General features: G+C 36.8%; 1 protein-coding gene across 1 annotated transcript; it reads left to right on the forward strand.

The window, feature by feature from the left end:
- Positions 1-958: 958 nt before the first annotated feature.
- Positions 959-26767, forward strand: LOC132103925 (oxysterol-binding protein-related protein 10-like). Its single transcript, XM_059509002.1, has 13 exons — positions 959-1355; positions 7449-7624; positions 9112-9191; positions 10697-10765; positions 13043-13234; positions 16687-16882; positions 18948-19078; positions 19650-19793; positions 19874-20345; positions 22892-23078; positions 25279-25461; positions 25582-25735; positions 25946-26767. Exons 1-13 carry the CDS (start codon positions 1174-1176, stop codon positions 26015-26017), a joined length of 2238 nt encoding a protein of 745 aa, XP_059364985.1. The 5' UTR covers positions 959-1173; the 3' UTR covers positions 26018-26767.
- Positions 26768-27283: the final 516 nt, after the last annotated feature.

The raw sequence follows: 27283 nt of genomic DNA on the forward strand, positions 1-27283 counted from the left end.
ATGATATTAAAAAGATTTTTTTTTCCTGAAACATTTTATTTTGACATTCTTTCTTTTTTTAATGATACTTGTTTCAAGAAAGTTCAGAAAACATTCAAAAGTAACATTTGCATGTTCACAAAATGATAAAATGAAATTTTCAATTCACATAACCCAGAAAAAATATAGATGTTTTGAATGCTGAATCTGAAATAACGTTTTTATAACATTTTGTTAGCTGGGAGCCTCTTTGGCCTGAAAAAAACATTTTTAGTATCTGAAAAAATATTTTTTTCTGATGGTTCGAACCGTGGATGGTAGAAAAAAAAAAGTTAAATGAAACTAATAATAATCAGTGTAATTGTGCATATAGTAAAATAAATGTAAAATTAAATGAAGACCAAAAAACTTCCCATACGTTTTGTTGTTGACGTCAAAGGCAGTGTTTCAATCAAACCAATACTTTAGAGTACATTCATCTAAACAAGGCATAAATGCACAGTTTGCATGACATACAAATCCTAAAAGAATATATGACAAGATATGTTAAATACAAGTTCACTTGCAACAAAGAAGTTGCTGTAAATTATGTCTGCCAAGAGCATGAACTCTTAAAAAAAAAGAACTCTATAAATCACCTCTGCCAATGTTTATCAATCTAGAAAATTGCATTTTATTATGCAGTTCATGGCCAAATTGAATAGGCTACAGTGACTGTTCAGAAAACAGGTCCAGCTGAGAACCTACGGATGTTCATACAGGCAAAATTACACAAATGTGATGATGATCAGAACCATCTTCACTAGAATATTATAGTCCAAGCAGATGATGCATCGAGAGAGAGAGAGAGAGAGAGAGAGAGAGAGAGAGAGAGAGAGAGAGAGAGAGAGAGAGAGAGAGAGAGAGAGAGAGAGAGAGAGAGACAGACAGAGAATGATTTAAGATTCAGTGAATCAGCGTTTGGTCGAGAGGCTGCGCGTCACGCACGCACCCGAGATATAGACACGTCCACATGCGTTTGTAATATCCGGGTTGGAAGGAGGGATTGTCTCAGATTCCCAACAGAAACACGCTGGAAAGATCAGCGAGAGAGACGTGCTCCCCAGAACATGGCATCGGTCAGAGGGAAGCGGAAGCGAAGCGCGATGGAAACGGGTTCCAGCTCCTCGGTCAGGATTTAGATCGGGATCCGCGATGGAGAAGCCGCTCCTCCCCGCGGAGAGGAGGCTGCCGGCTCGGACGGGCTCGGGATCGGCCTCGCTTGGGCTCGGCGCGTCTCCGGCGGGGAACATCGCGCCGCTGCAGCCCGGACGCGCGCGCAGGATCGAGGGAGTGCTCAGCAAATACACCAACCTCATCCAGGGCTGGCAGAACAGGTACCGACTCCGAACCGCATCCGGTCAAGTCCGTGATGAAGTTTAACTCCTGGCACAACATACGTGTCATATTTCCTAATATGATTTATGTTTTTTAGTTTAGTTTAGATATTCAGTTATGACAGGATTTATTAGCTACATGTTATATTCTCACATACTGTATAGCTACACTGTTATGTGTAGCCTACATTACAGATAAGTAATAGCCTACTGTACAAATACACACACACACACACACACACACACACACACACACACACATGCTATATGAACACACACGCGCGCGCGCGCACACACACACACACACACTGTTTTTATAATTGATATTTTGTTTTAGATCAATTAAAGCCAGAAATAAGTTTCCTAATCTGGCTTTTGAACCCATGTTCATATTTTGTGGTGCATTCTTGCATAATGTGACTAAATGTCCTCAAGTCCATCACTGAAGTGTTGCATCTGAACAAAACCAAATGATTGTTTTAGTGTTTTTAGATTTAAAGTGAAGCATTCATATGCAAAAGAAAAAAAACTTTTTGTATTCGTTGAGTTAAAGTTAAAGTCATCCTGAGATCTTGTGTTAGTCACTGAACAAACACTCGACATCAGTTCAGACTTGTTGCTTGTTTCACTTTTTTTCAGACTTGTTGATTCTGAGATGAACTGATATTCAGGAATAATTACACGAGATCAGGAAACATTTTAATAAACACACACACACACACACACGTTATCTAGATGGGAATGTGATCTTTGTACTTTAAACACAGTCTGTCTTTAAGTTGTAAAACAGCGCAGGCGGAAATAAGTTTCTTCACACACAAGGTCTATTTCAGGCTAATTTCATGATGAAGGATTGCGCAAATGTGTGTTTCAGGACGTTCTGACCTGTGTGCACGCATGAGACAAGCTTTGAGACTCTGATCAGATTCACACACCTGCATGTCAGATTCACTGCTGATGGTGACACGAGATTCTGTTGACATCCAGACTCAATAGAGTCTATCTGCAGGAGACTGCAGCGTCTGTTATGATACTGTGAGATTATAAAATTATTATGATCCTATGAACCTAGAGGAAAAATGATATTACTTAGATGTTACTCTTTCAAAGCTCAGGATCTCAGTTATGAATAATGTAAGCACATCATATTTGTAGCGCCCTTAAAATCCATGTTATTTGATTTTTTTTTTTTTTTTATTCTGTGTTTTCAGTTTTAATTTCTCTGGATTCTGTTTTAATGCTTTAATTCCTTTTTCATTCAATAAACAGCATACCTAATTACTTTAATTCTTAAAACCTAATTTAATTGATCTTTTAAAATGTAATCAAATGAAAATATAGTGATTTAATTTACAATAAAACATAGAACTTATATTTCAAATTTTACAAATACAAAAGAACTTTATTGTATAAATTTAAACTTGGATGTTAAAATATCTGGAATATGGTATTCCTTAATAAATTGTTATAATATTAACGCCAACAGTAATAATAGTAATAACAATATATTCTTATTAATAATTATTTATGATTATTATAAATATATTATTATTATCTAAAATCAATGTTATTATTAATGTATCACTTCGAGGAGTACATTTTAATGTTAACTAGTAATATATTGCTATCAATTTCTTCAAGTTAATTAAACTTTTATTTTGGCGTACTCTCAATGATTTTTGAGTTTCAGTGAGTTTTTAATATGCAGATCATTTTTCCCCGAATGAAATGGTGAAATGTTTCTTAAATGCTTTCAGAGCAGAAATCCCACTTGTGATTTTTCAGTCCTGTGTGGAGATATTCTGACCACAGCTCAGGAGATGACAACATATGTTGACATTTGGGAGATGACTGAATGTAATGTTTCTGAGTTTATCCTGACACCCACACGCACACACACACACAGACACACACACACACACACACACACGTCAGCGCTCATTCTCTGTGTTCAGCAGGACTGTCAGGCTCTGAGCTGGGGGATGTGACTCAACCAGCTTTTCTCCTTGTTGTCAGGATAGTGAAAAATGTAAATATAGTATGAATATGTCAGAGATGTGTTATTCATCCAGTGTGTTTTCTGTCCTTGATCTCGGTGGCTGTTTAAAACATTTAATTCAGTTGTATCTTTCATATCATAAATACCCCATCTGGAGTGAAACACCTCTTACATGCAGTATTATTTTAGCTCCATTGAGATACTATTATAGTTTGTATTATTTTTTAATTAGTATTAATTTTTATATTTCCCATTTTAAGTTTGTTTTTGTCTTTTAGTACTTTGTAACATGTGTATATAGTTTTTATAAATTTTTATTTCAGTTTCAGTTTTCCTTTTTTTTAGTAAGTTAAATAAAATTCAAAAACAAAATGTTGCCTTTGCAAATAGCTGGAATGAAAAAAAAAGTTTTTTCTTTTTAGTTAATGTTTATTTTCTAATACTTTAATAATAATTTTATAATATGTTAACTATAATAACATACATATATATATATAATTCATAAATTAATAAATAAAATCAAACATTTTTTAAATTGTTAAGATGCATAAAGCTAATTTCCACATGTATATATTATAATATGATATTCTATAATGTTTTTATTTTATTTATTAAACTATGTATTACAGGGGCTATGTACAGAAACATCTGTTATTATGTATACACAAATATTTTAAAATATATTCAAGCAGTTTATTTCTTTTGCATCACAGTAATGATAATTTGGCATTTAAATGTGTTTAACTCTCATGAAAATAATGTGATAATGTAAGTCCAACAATCACAACGTTCCAAAAACATTTTGTTTTATTCAAAATAGAATGTATTTTTTGGGCTTTTGGAATGAAATCTGACCTGCACATGTCCTGGAGTGGTTTTCATTGTTGTTGGTTTACTGAGATGCAAGCGTGTTTCTTAGGAATGAACTAGAGTGGATTAATCGAAAGAACAGAGAAAATCGATGATAGCACAAATCCTTTCTTCTTGATCAGTCACACGATGCACCATAAATATATCCAGCTCACACACTTATAAAAGGCATATATGCTTTATGGAAATTACTAGATTAAATATTTAATTTGATGTGAATGAAAATTGTAGAGGCTGCTCAATATGTTGTACTATTGTTTTCCTTGGTGTCAGTCATGCAGTTTGTTTCATTAATTTTATATTGCAGCAGCAGTACAGTATACAGTAACAGTATTGTTTTTATTAGGTGAACTGAAAAAAAAACAGGCTGAAGAATAGAAATGTAACTCTGGAATTATGACCTTTGTCAGATTACCAGCACACGACTGAATTCTTCTCGACACAGATCTCAGTGAACAGATGTTTCAAGCATATCAAATTTGAGTATATAAATGTATATTTAAAGGGCCAGAGTTTGTTGGAGAGTGAAACAGAAACAGAAGTGCATCTGTAGTTTTATTTCTGTGTTATTTGAGCTGATTGAGGAATGGTCAAACTCAGGTGAATCTGTGCCGTGGGTCACATCCTGACATGTTTGTGTGACAGTGCTTCTTCTGCAGTACTGACTCACTTCACTGTTGGCAAAAGTGTTTCCTGCAGAATTCTAAACAACAGAATGTTTTTTTTTTACATTCTATTTTTTTATTTAAACAGTTGAAATATTACATAGCACAACAGAGCCCTTGACTGAAAGTGTCTCTTTAACTAATAAGCATCCAGTAGACGAGTCAGTATTTGTTAATCCATGCTTTCCACTTTTTCATTAGATTGATTTAAAGCCATAAATCATCTGTTTGTGAGTCTTTCTGTTCACAAGATTCATTTGTTAGTGCATTTGTTTTTTACCCTGTTAGTTTGCTTCGCCGACGGTGAATCCTCCTCTATTCTAGAATCAGAGCTCTTCGTGAACATGGTTGCATGGTCTTGAAGGGGTCTGATTTGGGGTCACAGCACATTTTAAAGCGTTTGATGCCTGAAGGCTGGAGTCTATGAGATAAAGAGCAGCATCTAGGCCAGAAACCTCAGAAAGAATGAACTCAAATGTTTGCACTAATTTCTTAATCTGTATAATGAAGTGTAATTCTTTTCTGTGCCTTTATTAAAAAAAAATAATATAAAACTAATATCATGTACAAATATCATTTATGCATTAAAAACTACAGAATATACAAATTACTTAAGTTTTATTTCAAATCTAACAAATGTGTTACACATAAACAGTATATTTTCAGTTTATAACAAACAATTCAGAATATACAGAGAACAAATTAATGAAGAATTTAATTTGGCATTTTAAAAGAAATAGTGGCACTCACATTGACTTGTGGCTTTCGGAGAAGATTGAATGTTTATATGTTGTTTTCTGTATGGAGAAAATGATGTGAAATGAATGTGTTTCTTGTACGACAAAAACTGGATCAGCAGGTAGTGCACGTTTTGGAGTTGTGATTATTTTGCATGTTGCAAAGTGCAGTTTGTTTTGTTTTTATTATTATTTCCACACCTTTATGATTGTTTTAAAGCAATCAGTGCTCCAGATAGTTTTATTGAGGAAACACCTGCCTATGTGGATTATGTGTACTAAGCACATTAGAGTTGCACATGGTTAATATACAATAGAAACACATTCATAATGCATGTGAAAAATTGTCAAGTGTGTGTGTGGTTTAGTGGTCATTGAAGCTCTCGCTGTGAGTGAAGCTTGTTTCTGGTCCTGTGATCAGACAGAGAGTCAGCGATCCGCTTCAGATGAGAAACACAGACACACTTATCCATTAAATATGTGCTAATTGTGCATGCTAAACGAAAAAAATCTACTTTTGGAAATATTGAATTTTTAATTTTAACAATGTTTGGAACTGCCTTTCTATAGATTACTGACACGGTTTAATATTATATTTATTACATTTTAAAGATTACATGGGTTGAGAATACACATTTTAAAAACAATGTTCAAAGTTTGTATATTGATATGCAATTGGAACACTTATTAAAAATCTGCAGATTTTTTTCATGCATTCTAAAACCAAATCGACTACTCTTTGGTAATATTGCACTTTAATTGTATTTTAATTCAACCGCACATGAGAGATTGAAGTTTTCTACAGAAAACTATTGTTTCTCTTTTTTTCTTCCTTTTTTATTTTTTTTCCCCCCAAAATGCAATGTTTCCATTAATATGCAATTTTAGACACCTACTCATTAAATATGTGCTTATTGTGTTAATATTGCACTCTATTTTAATTGTAATAGTATGGGAGGAATTGAAAATGTCTAAAGAACAGATTGCTAATATGGTTTTAATTGTTTATTAAATTTATAGGGTACTATGGATATATGAGATCTATTATAACTATTATACAATACTATAATACTATTTTCTTTCTTTCTCTTTTTTCATTTATTTATTTTTCTTTATTACTTTTTAGAAATAATGCACTTTAATTTTATGTTTATTTTTAACAGCATGTGAATAAATGTAACAGATTGTTGATAAGATTGATATACTCCTATTTTTATAAAATCAGAAAGTGCAGCTAGTTCAAATACAAATACAAAATCTCTAACGCAATTACTTTATAGGATAAAAAAAAGAACTTTTCCAGGTTTGGTTGGTTTTGTCTGTCTTTAAGAAGCTGCTGGAGCTGTGAATCAGTTCTTCAGGTGCGGTTGTGTGCTTTTCTGTGGTGCACTTTGTCATACGGAGAGCTGAGCTGTGACTTCCACTCTCATTTACACTCTCTAATTGTCAGAGCTGTAGCCTCTGGCCAGAAGGATTGTGGGATTGAATGAGTGTCACTGTGTCTAGACCATAATTTGAGCTCAGCAGATCGATGCATTTGAAACTCTTTCTGTCTGCTTCTCTGTCATCGTTCCTTTGTTAATCTTGGACTAATGATGCCATTATCAATTTGCATGTTCTGTCCAAGTATTTCAAGTCAAATATCCATATGTTTATTTAGAAAAAATAATCATATAATGTCAAACAATCGTGCAATGCAACAAAAATAGAAACAGGGCATCTGTGAACTGAAGACGCAACACACTGAGTCACTCTAATGCGCTCACTTCTCTCAAGTTGATGGATCACTGCATGATGCATGTATTGTGATCTGTCTGTGCAGGTATTTCGTGTTGGACCCTAATGTGGGTCAGCTGCAGTATTTTGTGAGCGAGCATGGACGGAGTCAGAAGCCCCGCGGATCCCTGCCTCTGATTGGTGCGTCTGTGATGTCGAGCGACGAGGCGCCTCACATGTTCATCGTCAGCTCAGCCAATGGGGAGCTCTTCAAACTCAGAGGTATTTTTACACTCGTAACCACGAAAGTCATGTTTCATGCAGGAGTTTGTGTATTTGCTCTCTGTAGTGCTGAGGATTCTTCAGTCTGTTTCTCAGTCTGTCCAGCCATATGGAGAAAAACTGTGAAATAAACAGATGATTCACTTCCATTATGATGTCAGTTCTAGACACAAAAAATATGTTATTTTAAATGCTTTTATTCAATAATGTTGCATTAAATTGATCAAAAGTGACATCAAACACATTTCTAATGTTACAAAATATTTATGGCACATAAAATTGGGTTTCGGGAGGTTTGGTAGCTGGTTTCTTCTGGTCCCTGGTGGTTCTCAGTAGTGAGGATTTGGCTAAGCTATTAAACCATCTTGATTAAGGGCCTTTATGGTAAAAATCAGGCCATTTTATCTTAAATCCAGCATGAAATCAACGCTTACCATCTAAAAAAAATATTTCTATTTGATATTGATTTTATATTTATTATTAAAATATAATCATTATGTAAGCTATTTTATTTGATATTTATTTATTTAGAAAAAAAAATATTTACATCTATTTACTTAGATTGATGACATTTTATATTGATTTTATTTTATGAATGACATATGTTATGTATTTTTGTTAATTTATTTTTGGCACATTTACTTAAAGGCTTAGTTAAGAAAGACTGGGTAAAAAGATTAGAAGCAGCCAATATTATAAAAGGGATCCAAGCCTAACTGTATTGTATGGATAGGATTTTTAATGAAAAATAAAATAAATAAAATGTAAAAATTTGTATACATTAAAAAAAAAAAAAAAAAAAAAAGTTTCCTGATGCATTAGTTTTGTTTTGGTCTGAAATATTTCCATGTAAAATTTTAGCACACCACATCTTATGTAATTTTTTGTATTAGCATGCTTTTTAAACCAAATTAATAATTCATTTAAAATTCCAAAGATCGCGTTTCATTCATCAATGCAGAACTGTTTGAGAAAGCGTCATGATGCATTAATTTTTTAATACAGTAAGCACACACTGTTGTTCTCGGATGTATGTGCATGTGTGTGTGTATTATATATAGTCTGACTTCCTGTTGAATGTGGAAGTGATGCGGTGTTGACATGCTCAGGGTCGTTATTGTGAAAGATCAAAAGGATGTTTTATCTACTGTGTCAGTGTTTTCTTTTAGTATTAGTGAGATACTGTTATACTGTAGTTATTGTTGAGAGTTTGAATTTACTAAATTTTTTACAATTTATTTTTATAGTAATTTTTTGTCGTTGTTGTTGTTTTTGCCATTTTTATTTTTATTTTTTAAACGTGTATATATATATTCATTTTATTTCAGTTTTAGTTAATTATATCAGGTTAAACTAAATAAATGAAAATGTTGCCTTGGGAACTAGCTGAACTATAACTATAATAACCCTGGTAACTAATACATGAATACTTGGCATATTTCCTCTCTGTCTCTCTCATGATTCCTCCTGTAATTCCTCTGTCCCAGCGGTGGACGCCACAGAACAGCAGCTTTGGATGACACAGCTACAGGCCTGTACCAGACGCCACTCTGACAGTAGTGCCAAGGTGTGTGTGAACACACACACTCACACACATACACACAGAGGTTTCTTCTAGTGGGCGGAACTAATGCAATCTCATTGGCTGGCTCTCACCTATTACCATCACTGCAGAGCTGTTGAGAAACAGAGTTGCGACACTTCCATAGACTTCCATAGGAGCTGAGGAATGCAGAAGTAGAGCGTGCCCTGGAGCAGCAAGTAGTTCAAACATTGAAGCCCATTCATTTCAGTGCTTCTCAAGCACACTCGTCAAAAACTGAAGAAATTACATATAAAAGCAATGCATATTCTTCACTGTGTAAATTAAATGTGTTTTTAACACATTTAACATAAAAGGGTTATTTCAGCCAAAAAAATAAAATAAAGTCATAAATTACTTTACCCTGAAGTCATCCTAGGTGTATATGACTTTCTTCTTTCAGACGAATTCAGTTGGAGTTATTAAAAAAAAAAGTATTTGATCTTTCATGAGAAGTTAAATAAAAAGCTCATCCATTAATTGATTATTACATTTTGAATGTGGATATTTTTCTTACAAAAACACATCGACTCGATGGAGTGCAACACCCGCTTGAGTGTTGCACAAACAGCTTGAAAGATCAAATAATTAAAAAAAAAAAAATAACTCGTATGAAAGAAGAAAGTCATATACGCCTAGGATGACTTACTCAAGGTGAGTAATTTATGGGCTAATTTTCATTTTAGGATGACCTAACCCTTGAATGGCATTTTAAGAGCTGCTACACCTTTTCTTTCTCAGCTGTTTGCTTTCACTTAAGACCTAAACTACTGTGTTCATGGGGATACTTGCAAAGACTGGCATTTTGACACATACAAGTGTGTATTTAACCATTCAAGGCCTATAAATCAGCAAATAACTGTTCAATACTCCCGCGCTCTATGCCACAAAGTCTTGAAATTCTCTTCCTCTCAGACATCGCTTATAAACAGTCTCTCAAGGGGAAGTCGTGGCCTAATGGTTAGAGAGTCGGACTCCCAATCGAAAGGTTGTGGGTTCGAGTCTCGGGCCGGCAGGAATTGTGGGTGGGGGGAGTGCATGTACAGTTCTCTCTCCACCTTCAATACCACGACTTAGGTGCCCTTGAGCAAGGCATCGAACCCCCAACTGCTCCCCGGGCGCCGCAGCATAAATGGCTGCCCACTGCTCTGGGTGTGTGCTCACAGTGTGTGTGTGTGTTCACTGCTCTGTGTGTGTGCACTTTGGATGGGTTAAATGCAGAGCACAAATTCTGAGTATGGGTCACCATACTTGGCTGAATGTCACTTCACTTTCAAACAGCGCAAACATATAGCGAAATGAGTTCTTTTTCCCTGCTGATTGAGTCTAAACAGCTTAAAAATCATGTAGACAATTTTTTTAAAGTGAATTAAAATAAGATCTTGATAAAATTTGTTTTAATGCTTATTTGAAATCGATCCAAGTCATCTTGAGGGCCTTTTGGAGGTTTGCATAATCAAAGGCATAATCTGATCTGTTGTCATTGACAGATGAGGAAACTGAAGGATTGGGATGAGCCTCTGTGTGTGGAACAAACTCAGAACACACTGGATGCACAGGTAACACACACACACACACACTCCCTCTTTCACTTGTCTTATGTGTGTTTGTTATATGATCTGTCTCATAATGTCCTGATGTGTGTGATTGATTGTTGGTCTGTGTCTGTCTCTGGTCTGTTAATGCTGTGCTGTAGTAACTGCTTGTCAGCCCATGATCACAGAGCTTCATTCAGTGGAGAACAGATGCTTCATTGAAACACTAAGCCTTTCTTTCTCTTCCACATTCCTCTGTAAATGATATCCAGGCGGATCTAGAGTCACTGCTGAGAGCATTAGCACACACATATTACTTTTGTTTTTCATCTGACAAGGTTGTTTCTGAATCTTTAAATAACCATATTCTCCCACTTCAGTCCCAAAGTTTGAGGATAGAGATATGATATGATATTACACCCCAATATTCACATCAGCACTCAAAAAAATGTTTTTTTCAATGACTGCTTCTTAAAATCTTATCCACAATCCTAAATAAGTTACCAGCACGCTGTGAAAAATGCTTCAAGCTTCGAATGACTTTTCCAGTTAAAACATCCTTGAACGTCTTTGAAACATGATAAATGTACTGGAGAAACAGCACTGCATGAGAAATGATGATGTGTTTTAATAGACTATCTTAAATATGACTGTGTTTTTTCTTCCTGCACAGTTTGTTACTTATTTAGAATGACTGACTCAAAGCCTAAAGCACTGAAAAAAGATCGGAAGAACATCTTATTAAAGATGAGAGATTTATTTGTTGTGTTGTTTATTAATTAATTAATTAATTAATTATAAATAAAATAGATTCATACATTTAATTTACTTTACTTACGGCACTTATATTAATAAGCAACATTACAAAATGATTAATCTAACCAAACAGCATTTATGAGAAATTGTGCGTAATTCCTGCAATACAATTCAGTGCATAGTTAAATACATTAAATAAGAATTAAGATCACTTATAACATGCCTAATAACGTCCTTAGAAATATCATTGCACCACACACTGCAGTAAATAAAATGAATGTTTTATTTTAAAAATGATTTCAGGCCTGTGGGATGATGGCATTTGGCTTCGGCTGCTATGTGCCCACATTCACTGTCAGATTGTGTTCGGCCCACACACACGCGCACACACACACACACACACACACACACGTGTTCACCTGGGAGATGGAGCGCTATTGTGTTAAACAGAGAGAGAAAGATAGCGAGAGAACTGTCTGTGTGAATATCTCATCTGCGTCTACTCTTGTGTTTCACTTCATTTAAAGGCTCATAAAATGATATATTGAAGGCTGTTAATCATTTAAATATTTAACCGTGATTAATTGCATCATTTTCTTCTTCTAATTAACAGATTGAAGTCAGAGTTGACTCAATAACAGGTGCATGTGTGATTGTGAAGAATATCCTCAAATGGCATCAAAACACAGGAATAGACATACACTAATATAATCTTACTTTAAAGATGCTGTTCTTTTCTTCATATTTCTATGAATCTCTCGTGGGTTTTATTTCACTTCACTTAATCAATGCCACACAAACACGCCAATGACTTTTGCTAAACATCACATCTAAATGTGTAAATATTTGAATCAGCTGAAAATATTCAGATCAAACTTTAGAAATCTTTAGTCATAACAATTATTAAGTTATTACGCTTGCATGCATCAGCAGCATTAAAACAGTTTAATACAGTGTTAATTTAGTATCATGGAGATTTAAAACGATTGTAATTTTACTAATAGTTTTTTTTTCTGTTTTCAGTTTATTTCATTTAAAGTGTTAGTAAACTTGTGTTTTTCTAAATTTTTCTCTTTTTTCAACTTTATTTTCAGTCATTTGAAAATGAGAAATGTTGCCTTGGCAACTAGTTGAAGTAAAATACATTTTTTTAATGTTTTATTTTATTTCAAGGATTTATTTTATTTTTGAATTTAATCAGCATTTATAGTTAGTCATAATTCGTTGCATGTGTTTTTGCATTAACATTAAATAAACTGACCACACTAGGATGTTTAAAGTTGGTTTCAGTATGTTTATATAACATGTATAACATATAAGGCTTTTTTATCTCTAAAGATATAATTCTGTCTGTAACGTTCTGATGCTTCAGTGTATTTAGCACATGAAGTCTGGCAAAGGGGAGTTTGATAGTGAAATCTGTCCTGGTTGTGACGTGTGTTTCACTGTATGGAGTGTGAAGGTGGTGTGAATGCATCTGTCATTATGTATTATGCGTCTGTGAATGGGAAAAGGTTTTTTACTGTCTCTCTGTGTGTGTCTCAGGGTTCATCACGCCGGATGCGAAGTGTCTCTCTACTTCCTCAACTTCCTCCGTCTTCCTCTCCTGTATCTCAGAGACATGTGTCTCTCCACGGGCCTCCATGCAACATCGTTACCATCACGCACCATAAGTCGCCTGCAGCTGCCGGCTGTGCCAAAAAAAATTACCCAGAGCGCCTTCTGGAGGTCAAAGAGGTCAGACACACACCTCAAACACTGGACTGACATTTATAGAACATCATGATGCTCCTCATTTAAGCTCCCGTCTGATCTAGTTTAGAATTAAAGAATACTCAAAACATATTTAGGCCTAAATCTAAGATTTATGTATTTAAATTGCAAATAGAGTCTCCATCCATTAAGATTATATACATGAACTAATAAACTTAATCTGATGCATATTTGTCAGTCCTACAATTTCTAATTTGTTTCAGTCTTATTCTAAACAACGGAAATAAATTCATTTTGAAAATATGCTTATTTAAATCAAATCAAATAGGTAATAATAAACTATGACATGTTTTTTTCTTTTTTTTGCTAAGTGCAGAAATCTGACCCGTTTTACTTATGTATGACTGAAAAAGCCTCTTCTTTCCCATCATTCATAAATCAGATATGTATAATTAATCAAACAGTGCTAGATCAAGCTTTAATCTGTGCAAACCGAACTGTCACCGGAGAGATGCTTTATATAAATCATTATATAATACTAATGAAAAGCAACACTGACACTGTAATTTTTTTTAAGTAATTCTGTAAATCTGCTTGCTTTAATGTAATCTATTGTATAAAGCACTATATAAATAGACATGACGAATTGCAGAGCTGGTGCAAATATCCACATTTCTATGATCAGATGCTTTCTTAACTGCTGTTTTTTCACCGTTGTCATTTTTGCTGATTTATTTCAAGTTTGCGAGTTTATTTCAACCTGTCCTCCAACCAATACGCTTGTATAGGTCGTTTGTCCAAATCCCTGAAATACGACCCATCAGAGCGTATACTACAATTGCGCCCCAATTGGCAAAAGGTCGTTTTCATATTAATGTTTTGTACTCTTTTATTTGCCCTTTGGTTTGTGTTTCGTGTAGCTCAGTGAGTAGATTATTGCGTTATACCTTGATATGTAATCATGCTATCATGGGTTCGATCCCAGGGAACGGATGTGCACGAAAATGTATAGGCTCAATAAATCATAATATAGCATGATTTTTGTGAGGGTTAGGTTTAGGGGTGGGGTTAGATGTGGTCATTCGAACGAATAAGCCACCTAGTAAAATATGTAAATACTATGGAAATACTGTGAGATCGGTGTAAAACGCCCACACATTACATTTAAATAAATGTGCGTTTTGATTGGTAATGACGTTATACGTCAATTCATGATGACAGACGCAACGCGATACTGTCATTATTTTTATGCCCGCTAGAGGGCGCTTAACTTTAAAACTTAAATATAGGTCGTAATAAATGCTTGCACAAACTACCTATATGGTCGTTTTTTGTTGGACGACAGGCTCGTTTATTTTGTTATTGAGAGAAAAGCATGCAACTCATATTAGAGTCCTTGGGGTACCCGCGGATACCCGCATAAAAGTGGCTGAAACGGGTGGATTGTAACATTTCTAAAATTCAGGGGCGGGGATGCGGGCGGATAATTATCTCCTTGCGGGTGGGTAGTAGCGTGGATAAAAAAATATGTGCAATATTTGTATGTCTAAATTACCATTACACAAACGCAATAATGATATGACATTTGACCCATCATGTCACCACCACATCGACAGTGCAACTTTTGTTGATGCTTCTCGAGTGCCGCGAGTAAGAGAGACTTTTCCACAGCTGGATTTGTAATTTATGAACGGAGAACATAACTTGAACCTGGGACTGTGGACGATATCCTTTTCCTGCACATTAAGCTTAAGGGAAAGTAAAAGCATAGTTTGTGAGCGACAGGCTCAGGATGTATTTTTTCTTATTCTTTTTTTTTTTCATTAATAGGTCTATTTGCATATAGTTATCAGGTTCCATAGCCTATTTAGGTGGCCATGGTAGGCTACTTGAATGGCGCAAAACAAAGCACACTTTCATTTCATTAGCACATTAATGACACTGTTGTGATGTGGAATGATTTTAGCGTGTGTGATTTATTGCGGGCACGGGTCGGGTAACGGGCCAAATATTAACGGGTCTTGGCGGGTGCAGATTTAATTTTTATATTATCACGGGTGACGGGTCGGATCTGGTGCTGAACTTTGCGGGTACGGGTGGGCGTGGGTCTCCAAAAATGGACCCGTGCAGGACTCTAACTCACATTTCCATATTCTGGATGTTAGCTAACGGTAAAGCGCTGCTTGCTTATACTGTATCAAACTTATTTTTACCTCAACGCAAAGAATGGAAACAAGCTTCATCATGAGTATATCGGAGCCGTCACGCACAGCAGAAATTTATTTGTAGTTTTTTTTTTTTAAACTTCCCCACTCGTGTCTTCTTCTATTGGACAGTCTTGTGCTACAGCGCCACTCAGGTCAAACCATGTTATTGCAGGTCCTTACATTAGGTCATTTGAGATCAAACATCTACTCGACAGCAAATATTTGTCGACAGTTTTTATTGTCTGCATCGTCGATAATGTCGACTAATTGGTTCAGCCCTCACTTCAATATAGTGGAAATTACTTTGGATAAAATCATCTGCCTAATTGATAAATGCAAATAACACACATCCTGTCCACTGCATGTTTCTCCTCATATAAACTGTGTCAGTTTGAGCTGTGCTAGGTTTTATTTCTGTGCCAGAACATCATTTAAAGAATTAAATAAGCCCTGCATCAGCTGATTATTACCTCATCTATCACAGCTCATGTGATCATCTACATCAACTACAGCTGAACCTGTAGCGCTTTGATTTCAGGCCCTCGATTACATCAGCATTAAAGTCAATCATTTCAGAGGTGGAGATAGTTTTGATGAAAGATTCTGAAGATGGTTAACAAGTTTTATGTTTTTTTTTTACAATAATAAAGTATTTTCTGCTCTCCAAGCCTGCATTTATTTGATTATAAAGACAGTAAAAACAGTAGAACTGTGAAATATTATTATAATATATTAATATTATTCCTGTTTCAGTTTATTGGAAAATGTAACTTAGTCCTGTGACGCAAAGCTGGTTTTTCAGCATCATTACTCCAGTCTTCAGTGTCACATGATCCTTCAGAAATCATTATCATATGCTGATTTGCTACTCAAGCAACATTTTTGATCATAAGCATTGTTGAAAACAGCTGTGCTGATTCATATTTTTGTGGAGACCATGCTACATTTAAGTTTTAAGGGGTCTTTGATGAATAGGAAGCTCAAAAGAACAGCATTTATTTGAAATAACTTTTGTAACATCATGAAACCCACTTGCATTCTATGCATCCTTCATTAACTCACTATGCATTCTTCATAAATAAATTAATTATTTTCTTAAATATATATATATAAGAAGTCTAGCATCAGAATCCGTGTATTATAGTAAAAACAGACTTGAGAGTTTTCTGATGAAATCCCAGTTTAATCCCAAGGGTTGTGTTCTATTTAGTCGTGAAACTGAATGGCGCCCCCTGCTGGTTCAGTAAAGCTCCTTCCTCATTTCTTCAGGTTATGAACCAGGTCGAGGGGCAGCAGAAGAGTCTTATCCAGTCCATCGAATCTCTGCCGATGCATGGATCCCTGTCCTGTCTGGATCAGGACCTGCTGCTGCTGAAAGCCACCTCTTCTGCCACCTTGAGCTGCCTCGGCGAGTGCCTGACTATATTACAGCAGAGCGCCGGACACAACCACGGGCCGCCCTCTGGTGAGTCCAGTACGGACACCATACAGATGCCCGTGGCTCCTCCAGACCCAGAGCTGGCCAAAGATCAGGGCGACGTCGACTGCGGCTCCTGTCCGTATGTAACGGACCCCATGCAGCTAAACGTTTGAAATAAATGTTGTTGAAGGGCTGTTCATTGTTCATGCTGCATGCTCAGTGTTTGTGTGAGTTCATCTGTATTTTGGTTCTTGATTTTATTGTTTGTTCATTCAGTTCTGTGCCTGATTATATAATTTGTATTCGTGTTTGGGTGTGTAACACTTTAAGGGATGACACTGTCTCTTAATGCATGATTCATTTGAGTGTTTGGAATCTGATTCCTGTTGCTTTTCAATGCTGGATGAACCACATGCCAAAGAAACACATACACACACACACACACACACACACAGGTGCCTGAAAACTGGGAACGACCCGGTGGATCCAATAAAACATTTCAGATCGACCCTGACATGGACTCAGGTGCTTCCCTCTGGGCGTCAAAATCCATCGCTGTGATTTTAGATTTGATTTTGTTTTATGTTTTGCATTTTTATTCATTTTTTTTACGTTGATTCACTCTGCCGAAAACAACTAAAAGAACAAAACGGGAGCTCCTTAAAATCAGTGGACACCTTTGATGTCTTTCTTTCTCCGAGGAGAAACACTTGAGAGCTGAATGACTCTGTACCTGATCTCAGGATTGTATTTTCGTTTTGTATTTTAATTTTCGAATGTTAATCTTCAGATCTCAGGTTCTGTTCCTTGTGTTTGAAGAGAACAAAATACATTTTGTTTCAGCGGAATGCTGTTTTTCTTCAGTTTTGTAAAACATATTTTTGAAAATATGAGAGCGAAAATGCTTGTTCCTCTCTCGCCCTGAATGCTTCAGATGAGTTCAGACTGAGGTTGATATGAACCCATATTGATGTAATGAATGGACAGAATCCAAACTGATCGCTTAGAATGTTTCTGATGTTACAGAAATGAATTAAAGGAATGAGTTCAGATGACACCACTGATCTCTGACTGAGGTGTATTTTGGATTAGTTATATACATTGAGGGGGCGGGGCCTGCAGTTCCAAACAGAAGGGAACCACCAATCAGGTAAATACATCTTGTGTGTCTTGTTTGCATGATCCGTTTGCTTTTCATCGCAATAATGATCAGCCGGAACATTTCAGATGTTCTGCTCTGTGCATGGATGTTTCTCAGCATGGTCTGTGTGAGGAGGTTTCTTTCCAGCTTATTCCGAAATGAATGAATTAATCTGAAGTGATGCTTGTTGCTGTCAGATGTAGTGTTTTCAAGGAGAATCACAGTCTTTTCATTTTCTGACATTTTAATTATGCAATTTCTAGCTTCTATAAGCGTTTAAATGTTTGGTTAACAGTTTTCAATTTTGAAGTCTTTTAGATTCACTAAGGCTGCATTTATCGATCACAAATACAGTAAAAATAAATTGGGTATATTATTACAATTTAAAATAGCTATCTATCTATTATCAAAATGCAAACAATCTACAGCTTAATGGGCCACAATGTCGCAAAGACAAAGTGCTTTTAGTTCTGTGAGAAACTGTATATGGCTGAATGAAAAGAAAACTCAAGATCTCAGAAATCTGAGAGCAGATGCCAAGTTCATGCTGCCCTGATAATACTTTGATCATGAGAATTTGAGATGTTTTAAGAGACATCTTTTCACAACACACCGGACTGCTGCAGGACCCTCTGAAGTTTTGAATTCATATACAATTAATTGATTGTATTTATATATATTAAAAAATAATACAGTGGTAAAACTGCCATTCTGTGATATGTGCAGTGTTTTTCACGTGGAGGTCAAAGCAAAATATGATAGATAAAACCGCTATGGTGGTTTGCCGTTTTAGCTGGTTTCCACTGTTCAGGAAGTTTTAGTTTGATGGGCTTTTGTTAGCCAGCTAAACTACATAAACCATCTTAGGCTGGTCTTTCAGCAGTGTCATTAGCGTGACGGACTGATTGATTTGGTTTTGAGTTTTGGCGTGATGTGTAACTGCTGGCCGCTCGTCATGTGTTTCTGCAGATAGTGTTCCCGTGTGGACCGTCCCAAGGTCTCCCTCAGGAGAACGTCTGAGGAGCGGCGTTGCTGCTACCCTGAGCTCCACGGAGCCCTCGCCCACCCTTATGAAAACAACCCTGCTGCAGAACACTGAGGTAAGATCACTTACTGTCTGACACTGGAGGAAGATTAAGCATCATATTACCGGTCAAACGTTTGGGGTCGGTAGGATTTTGAAATGTTTTTGAAAGAAGTCTCTTATGTTCACTGAAGGTACATTTATTTGACCAACAATACAGTAAAAACAGTAATATTGTCAAATATTATTACAATTCAAAATAACTTTACTATATTTAAATATAATGTATTTCTGTGATCAAAGCTGTATTTTCAGCATCATTCCTCCAGTCTTCAGTGTCACATGATCTTCAGAAATCATTCTTATATGATGATTTGCTGCTCAAGAAACATTTCTGATTATTATCAATGTTGAAAACAGTTGCGCTTCTCAACATTTTTGTGGAAACCATTAATACATTTTATTTTATTTTTTTATAGATTTTGTTTTTTTACATCATAAATGTTTTATCTGTCACTTTTGGTCAATTTAATTCATCCTTACTGAATAAAAGTAAATTTCTTTAAAAAAGGACCCAAAACCTAAACCATAGTGTGTGTGTGTGTGTGTGTGTGTGTTGTGTGTTATGATGTGTGTGTGTGCTGAAGGATGGGAGGGAGGTGATATCTCCTGAGGAGGAGGTGATGGATTCGGATGATGACACTGAAGAAGATCTGGGTGTGTTGGACGACCAGAGGAGTGTCATTCTGCATCTGCTGTCTCAGCTCAAACTGGGCATGGATCTCACACGCGTACGGATCACCTCACCACCACATTAATGTCAGCTAAAGTTAGTGTTTAATTTGACATTACAGTGTCTCTCTGTGTGCAGGTTGTTCTTCCCACCTTCATCCTGGAGAAGCGTTCATTATTGGAGATGTATGCTAACTTCATGGCGCACCCAGACCTGTTCCTGTCCATCTCCGCTGGAAGCACCCCGGAGGAGCGTATGGTGCGTTTCGTCGAATATTACATGACCGCCTTCCATGAAGGACGTAAGGGCGCCGTCGCCAAGAAGCCCTACAACCCTATGTTGGGCGAGACCTTCCACTGCTCATGGGAGGTTCCACCAGATCACGTCCGCCCTCTGAGGACTGAGACATGCTCCAGGACCAATCAGGAGGCAGCAGGGGCGGAGTCAGACTCTTACAGGGTGCGTTTTGTGGCGGAACAGGTTTCCCATCATCCTCCGGTGTCAGGGTTTTACTGCGAATGTGCGGAGAGAGGCATGTGCGTCAACGCACACATCTGGACTAAGAGCAAGTTCATGGGCATGTCGGTTGGCGTCTCTATGGTGGGAGAAGGTCGGTGGCGCTCTCTTCATCTACACTGAAAACATTTGGTGAAAATTTTCACTTAGTAAGAAATAGTAACTAGGAAGGAATAGCTCACACAAAAATTTAAATTTGCTAAAATTTACTTACTCAGGTCATCCAAGATGTAGGCGTGTTTGTTTCTTAATCAAAACAGATTTTGAGTAATGTAGGATTACATCACTGCAGTGAATGGGTGCCGTCAGAATGAGAGTCCAAACAGCTGATAAAAGCATTAGAAGTAATCCACACCACTCCAGTCCACCAATAAATGTCTTGTGAAGAGAAAAGCTGAGTGTTTGTAAGAAACAAATCCATCATTAAGATGTTTAAAAAGTCTTCTCTTCTGAATACGGAAAGAAATATGCACATATTAGACATCATTTACATTTATCTAAACAAATATGTGGGTGGATTTTGATGTGAGAGGCTTTATCAGTGGAGGAAGTGTAATTATGGATTACGGACTCATATTTAACTTTTGTGGATTATTTTATTGATTTTCGGGTAAACTGTTTCTTTAATTACAAAGAAACGGCAAGTAACACATTGCATTATATGTGCAATTTTGAAGGTGAAAGACTGAAATAAAAAAAAATTGTCTTTTAAAACATACTGTAACATTCTTTGTTTTATTTACAACTTAGAAAAATAATTTGCTACAGTGTACACACTAAATACAAGAATCTAGTTTACTATTTATTAAGATTAATTTTCCTGTATATTATAATGCTAGCATTACATTATCTGTTAAAAACATCACAGTACATAGTATAGTACAGTCATGGCCAAAAGTTTTGAGAATTACATAAATATTGGAAATTGGAAAAGTTGCTGCTTAAGTTTTTATAATAGCAATTTGCATATACTCCAGAATGTTATGAAGAGTGATCAGATGAATTGCATAGTCCTTCTTTGCCATGAAAATTAACTTAATCCCAAAAAAACCTTTCCACTGCATTTCCTTGCTGTCATTAAAGGACCTGCTGAGATCATTTCAGTAATCGTCTTGTTAACTCAGGTGAGAATGTTGACGAGCACAAGGCTGGAGATCATTATGTCAGGCTGATTGGGTTAGAATGGCAGACTTGACATGTTAAAAGGAGGGTGATGCTTGAAATCATTGTTCTTCCATTGTTAACCATGGTGACCTGCAAAGAAACGCGTGCAGCCATCATTGCGTTGCATAAAAATGGCTTCACAGGCAAGGATGTTGTGGCTACTAAGATTGCACCTAAATCAAAAATGTATAGGATCATCAAGAACTTCAAGGAAAGAGGATCAATTCTTGTAAAGAAGGCTTCAGGGTGTCCAAGAAAGTCCAGCAAGCGCCAGGATGGTCTCCTAAAGACGATTCAGCTGCGGGATCGGAGTGCCACCAGTGCAGAGTTTGCTCAGGAATGGCAGCAGGCAGGTGTGAGCGCATCTGCACGCACAGTGAGGCCAAGACTTTTGGAAGATGGCCTGGTGTCAAGAAGGGCAGCAAAGAAGCCACTTCTCTCCAAAAAAAAAAACATCAGGGACAGATTGATCTTCTGCAGAAAGCATAGTGAATGGACTGCTGAGGACTGGGGCAAAGTCATATTCTCCAATGAAGCCCCTTCTGATTGTTTGGGGCATCTGGAAAAAGGCTTGTCCGGAGAAGAAAAGGTGAGCGCTACCATCAGTCCTGTGTCATGCCAACAGTAAAGCATCCTGACACCATTCATGTGTGGGGTTGCTTCTCATCCAAGGGAGTGGGCTCACTCACAATTCTGCCCAAAAACACAGCCATGAATAAAGAATGGTACCAAAACACCCTCCAACAGCAACTTCTTCCAACAATCCAACAACAGTTTGGTGAAGAACAATGCATTTTCCAGCACGATGGAGCACCGTGCCATAAGGCAAAAGTGATAACTAAGTGGCTCGGGGACCAGAATGTTGAAATGGGTCCATGGCCTGGAAACTCCCCAGATCTTAATCCCATTGAGAACTTGTGGTCAATCCTCAAGAGGCGGGTGGACAAACAAAAACCCACTAATTCTGACAAATTCCAAGAAGTGGTTATGAAAGAATGGGTTGCTATCAGTCAGGATTTGGCCCAGAAGTTGATTGAGAGCATGCCCAGTCGAATTGCAGAGGTCCTGAAAAAGAAGGGCCAACACTGCAAATACTGACTCTTTGCATAAATGTCATGTAATTGTCGATAAAAGCCTTTGAAACGTATGAAGTGCTTGTAATTATATTTCAGTACATCACAGAAACAACTGAAACAAAGATCTAAAAGCAGTTTAGCAGCAAACTTTTTGAAAACTAATATTTATGTAATTCCCAAACTTTTGGCCACGACTGTACATCCTCTTGACCATGTTACTAAATCTCAACACAGTTATATTATTATTATTATTTTTCAAACAACTGTTTCATTGAGTTTTCATTGGAGTTATGATCTTACTATATATATATGTGTGTGTGTGTGTGTGTGTGTGTGTACAGTATGTATATAGGTGCTTGATGTATTCGGTCCTTCTTTAGGATTGCTCTTTGCTCTTCAGGTGTGTTGTACCTGCGAGATCACGTAGAGGAGTACGTGTTTACTTTGCCGAGTGCATACGCTCGATCCATCCTCACCGTGCCGTGGGTGGAGCTCGGAGGAAAGGTCACCATCAGCTGCGCCAAGACCGGATACTCGGCCAACGTCACATTCCACACCAAACCCTTCTATGGGGGCAAACTTCACAGGTCAGCCACACTGATACTTAAATGAGACGTACAAACCCGATTCCAAAAACATTGGGACACTGTACAAATTGTGAATAAAAACAGAATGCTATGACGTGGAATTTACAAATTTCAATATTTTATTCAGAATACAACACAGATGACATCTAATGTTTAAACTGAGAAAATGTATAATTTTAAGGGAAAAATAAGTTGATTTTAAATTTCATGGCATCAACACATCTCAAAAAAGTTGGGACAAGGCCATGTTTATCACTGTGAAACATCCCCTCTTCTTTTTATAACAGTCTTCAAACGTCTGGGGACTGAGGAGACAAGTTGCTCAAGTTTAGGAATAGGAATGTTGTCCCATTCTTGTCTAATACAGGCTTCTAGTTGCTCAACTGTCTTAGGTCTTCTTTGTCGCATCTTCCTCTTTATGAAGCGCCAAATGTTTTCTATGGGTGAAAGATCTGGACTGCAGGCTGGCCACTTCAGTACCCGGATCCTTCTTCTACGCATGATGTTATAATTTATGCAGTATGTGGTCTGGCATTGTCATGTTGAAAAATTCAAGGTCTTCCTTGAAAGAGACGACATCTGGATGGGAGCATATGTTGTTCTAGAACTTGGATATACAGTACAGACCAAAAGTTTGGACACACCTTCTCATTCAAAGAGTTTTCTTTATTTTCATGACTATGAAAATTGTAGAGTCACACTGAAGGCATCAAGGGCTATTTGACCAAGAAGGAGAGTGATGGGGTGCTGCGCCAGATGACCTGGCCTCCACAGTCACTGGACCTGAACCCAATCGAGATGGTTTAGGGGTGAGCTGGACCGCAGACAGAAGGCAAAAGGGCCAACAAGTGCTAAGCATCTCTCGGGGAACTCCTTCAAGACTGTTGGAAGACCATTTCAGGTGACTACCTCTTGAAGCTCATCAAGAGAATGCCAAGAGAGTGCAAAGCTGTAATCAAAGCAAAAGGTGGCTACTTTGAAGAACCTAGAATATGACATATTTTCAGTTGTTTCACACTTTTTTGTTATGTATATAATTTTATATATGTTAATTCATAGTTTTGATGCCTTCAGTGTGAATCTACAATTTTCATAGTCATGAAAATAAAGAAAACTCTTTGAATGAGAAGGTGTGTCCAAACTTTTGGTCTGTACTGTACTTTTCAGCATTGATGGTGCCTTTCCAGATGTGTAAGCTGGCCATGCCACACACACTCATGCAACCCTATACCATCAGAGATGCAGGCTTCTGAACTGAGCGCGGATAACAACTTGGGTTGTCCTTGTCCTCTTTAGTCCAATTGACATGATGTCCCAGTTTTCCACAAAGAACTTCAAATTTTGATTTGTCTGACCACAGAACAGTTTTCCACTTTGCCACAGTCCATTTTAAATCAGCCTTGTCCCAGAGAAAACGCCTGTGCTTCTGGATCATGTTTAGATATGGCTTCTTTTTGACCTATAGATTTTTAGTCGGCAACGGCGAATGGCACGGTGGATTGTGTTCACGACAATGTTTTCTGGAAGTATTCCTGAGCCCATGTTGTGATTTCCATTACAGTAGCATTCCTGTATGTGATGCAGTGCCGTCTAAGGGCCCAAAGATCACAGGCATCCAGTATGGTTTTCCGGCCTTGACCCTTACACAGAGATTGTTCCAAATTCTCTCAGTCTTTGGATGATGATAACTTCAAACTCTTTGCAATTTTTCTCTGAGATACTCCTTTCTGATACTGCTCCACTATTTTTCGCTGCAACATTGGGGTAATTGGTGATCCTCTGCCCATCTTGACTTCTGATAGACACTGTCACTCTGAGAGGCTCTTTTTATACCCAATCATGTTGCCAATTGACCTAATAAGTTGCAAATTGGTCCTCCAGCTGTTCTTTATATGTACATTTAACTTTTCTGGCCTCTTATTGCTACATGTCCCAACTTTTTTGCAATGTGTAGCTCTCATGAAATCCAACATGAGCCAATATTTGGCATGACATTTCAAAATGTCTCACTTTCAACATGTGATATGTCATCTATATTCTATTGTGAATAAAATATATGTTTATGAGATTTGTAAATTATTCCATTACTTTTTTACTCACAATTTCTACAGTGTCCCAACTTTTTTGGAATCGGGTTTGTAATTGAGAGTGGTGTTGATGATAAATGATGATGATGATGATGATAAATGCATGTGTTCAGGGTCAGCGCAGAGGTGAAGCAGAACTCCAGCGGGATGGTGGTGTGTAAAGCTCAGGGTGAGTGGAACGGGACGCTTGAGTTCATCTACAGTGGAGGAGAGACCAAAGTCATCGACACCAACAAACTCCCCGTCATCAGGAAGATGATTCGCCCTGTGGAGAAACAGGGCCAGAGCGAGTCCAGGTCAAATTTTGTATTATATATATACAGTATACATATATATATATATTTATATGTATCTATCTAGTTTTTTATTTATGTGGTCATTTCTATAGTGTAGTGATATTCTGTTGTTGATCTCAGGCGTCTCTGGCAGCATGTGACTGTGGCACTGAAGGAAGGGAATGTAGATCTGGCCACTGAACACAAGCATGTGTTAGAAGAAGACCAGCGATCAGACGAGAGACAGAGAGCCGCCAACAACATGCCCTGGAAACCCAAATACTTTAGCAAAGAGGTGCGTTGATGACTGAAACATCTACAGCAGCCTCTGCAGTTCAACCGGGTTTGAAATCTGACAAACTACAAATCTGAAGTAAAACTTTGGGGATAAAATGAACCCTGTGCGAAGTCGATCTCTCTTCTGCAGCTCAAGATAAAACCATTTAACCATTGTTGTGGTGCTTCTGTGGTGTGAAGCTGATGAAGGTGTTTTGTCTGTGTGCAGGGTGACGGATGGGTCTACAGAAACCCCTTATGGAAAACACATGGAAGAAAGGAAGTCGAACACAGGGACTGAAAACAAACAGCAAAAATCAAAGCCAGGAGAATAATGATGCATTATAATGCAGCACACTGTAGGCTGCACTGAAAACAATGTGTATATATGAAAACATGGACACACAGAATAGACCTTTTATACACTGTTTAAGTGATACATTATTTTCATGATTATCTAGCCAAGCCTTTGTGAATATGCACATGTAAACAGTATTTAAGTCAGCTGCCATCAGATGATGTGTTAACAGAGTATGAGAGTTATGGATTTAACATCCAACATGCATTTAATAAAGTGAACAAGACATTCAGAGACAAGTTTTAAACGGTCAATATTTCAGCTCATATTTCACCCCAAAATAAAAAATAAAATACATAACACACACACATATAATATTTTAATTATATCATATAATAAATAATAACATCATATAATACGTAATATATTAGTTATATTTTTTTGCACTTCAATTTTTATTACTGTAATGTAGCCTAGTATTTTTATTCCATTACAAAAACAAATGTCAAATAATATTTTTTATTTAAATCATACTAACTTAAAAGTTGTACAACAAATCCAATCACAATGTAGAAATACTTAATAGTATAAATCTTGGTGGTCCTAAAATAAGCATCGGTTTCTTATTTTTATAGTTAAGATAAATAAAACAGTATTTTGCAGTGAAATATGACCCACATGTGTTTTTTGACAGATTTCTCCAGATGACTGATAACTGTGATCTGATGTTTGAGATGAAACAGCAGACATTAAAGGGATTAGGGATTAGGGATTGAGCTGATGATGGTTTAGAGCTGAGCTCAGTCCTGTGGAAAATAGCTTTTTTCCTTGTTGCAAAATAAGGTGGATATGATATGCTACTTAAGGAAGCTTGTATCCACCATGGATTAAAAAGAATAAACAAAAGGTAGCCTAATTGCACTTGGAAGCCCTGAACCGCAACATGATATCAGTGAATCAATGAATAAAATAAAAATAAAAAATCAATGTGGGGGGAAAAAAGAAAGTCTAAAATAGTCTATTACACCCTTCCTCAAGTTTTTCAGTATGCAAAAAAAAAAAGAAAAACTTTTTTCTCTCATCAAAAACTTTTCTCACATACAATAACGTTCTCTCATTCAAACTTTTCCTCTTCAAAAAACTTTTCACTAACTTTTTTTTTCTTCTCAATGCGTCAGTAAAAGCCCTGCTATTGAATGTGCAAGACTTCCGATTCATTTGGGAAATGATTACAAGCATAACAAAGTGCGTTAAATACTCAAACCAGTG

Source organism: Carassius carassius, chromosome 25, assembly GCF_963082965.1.
Source record: "Carassius carassius chromosome 25, fCarCar2.1, whole genome shotgun sequence".
Taxonomy (NCBI): Eukaryota; Metazoa; Chordata; class Actinopteri; order Cypriniformes; family Cyprinidae; genus Carassius; species Carassius carassius.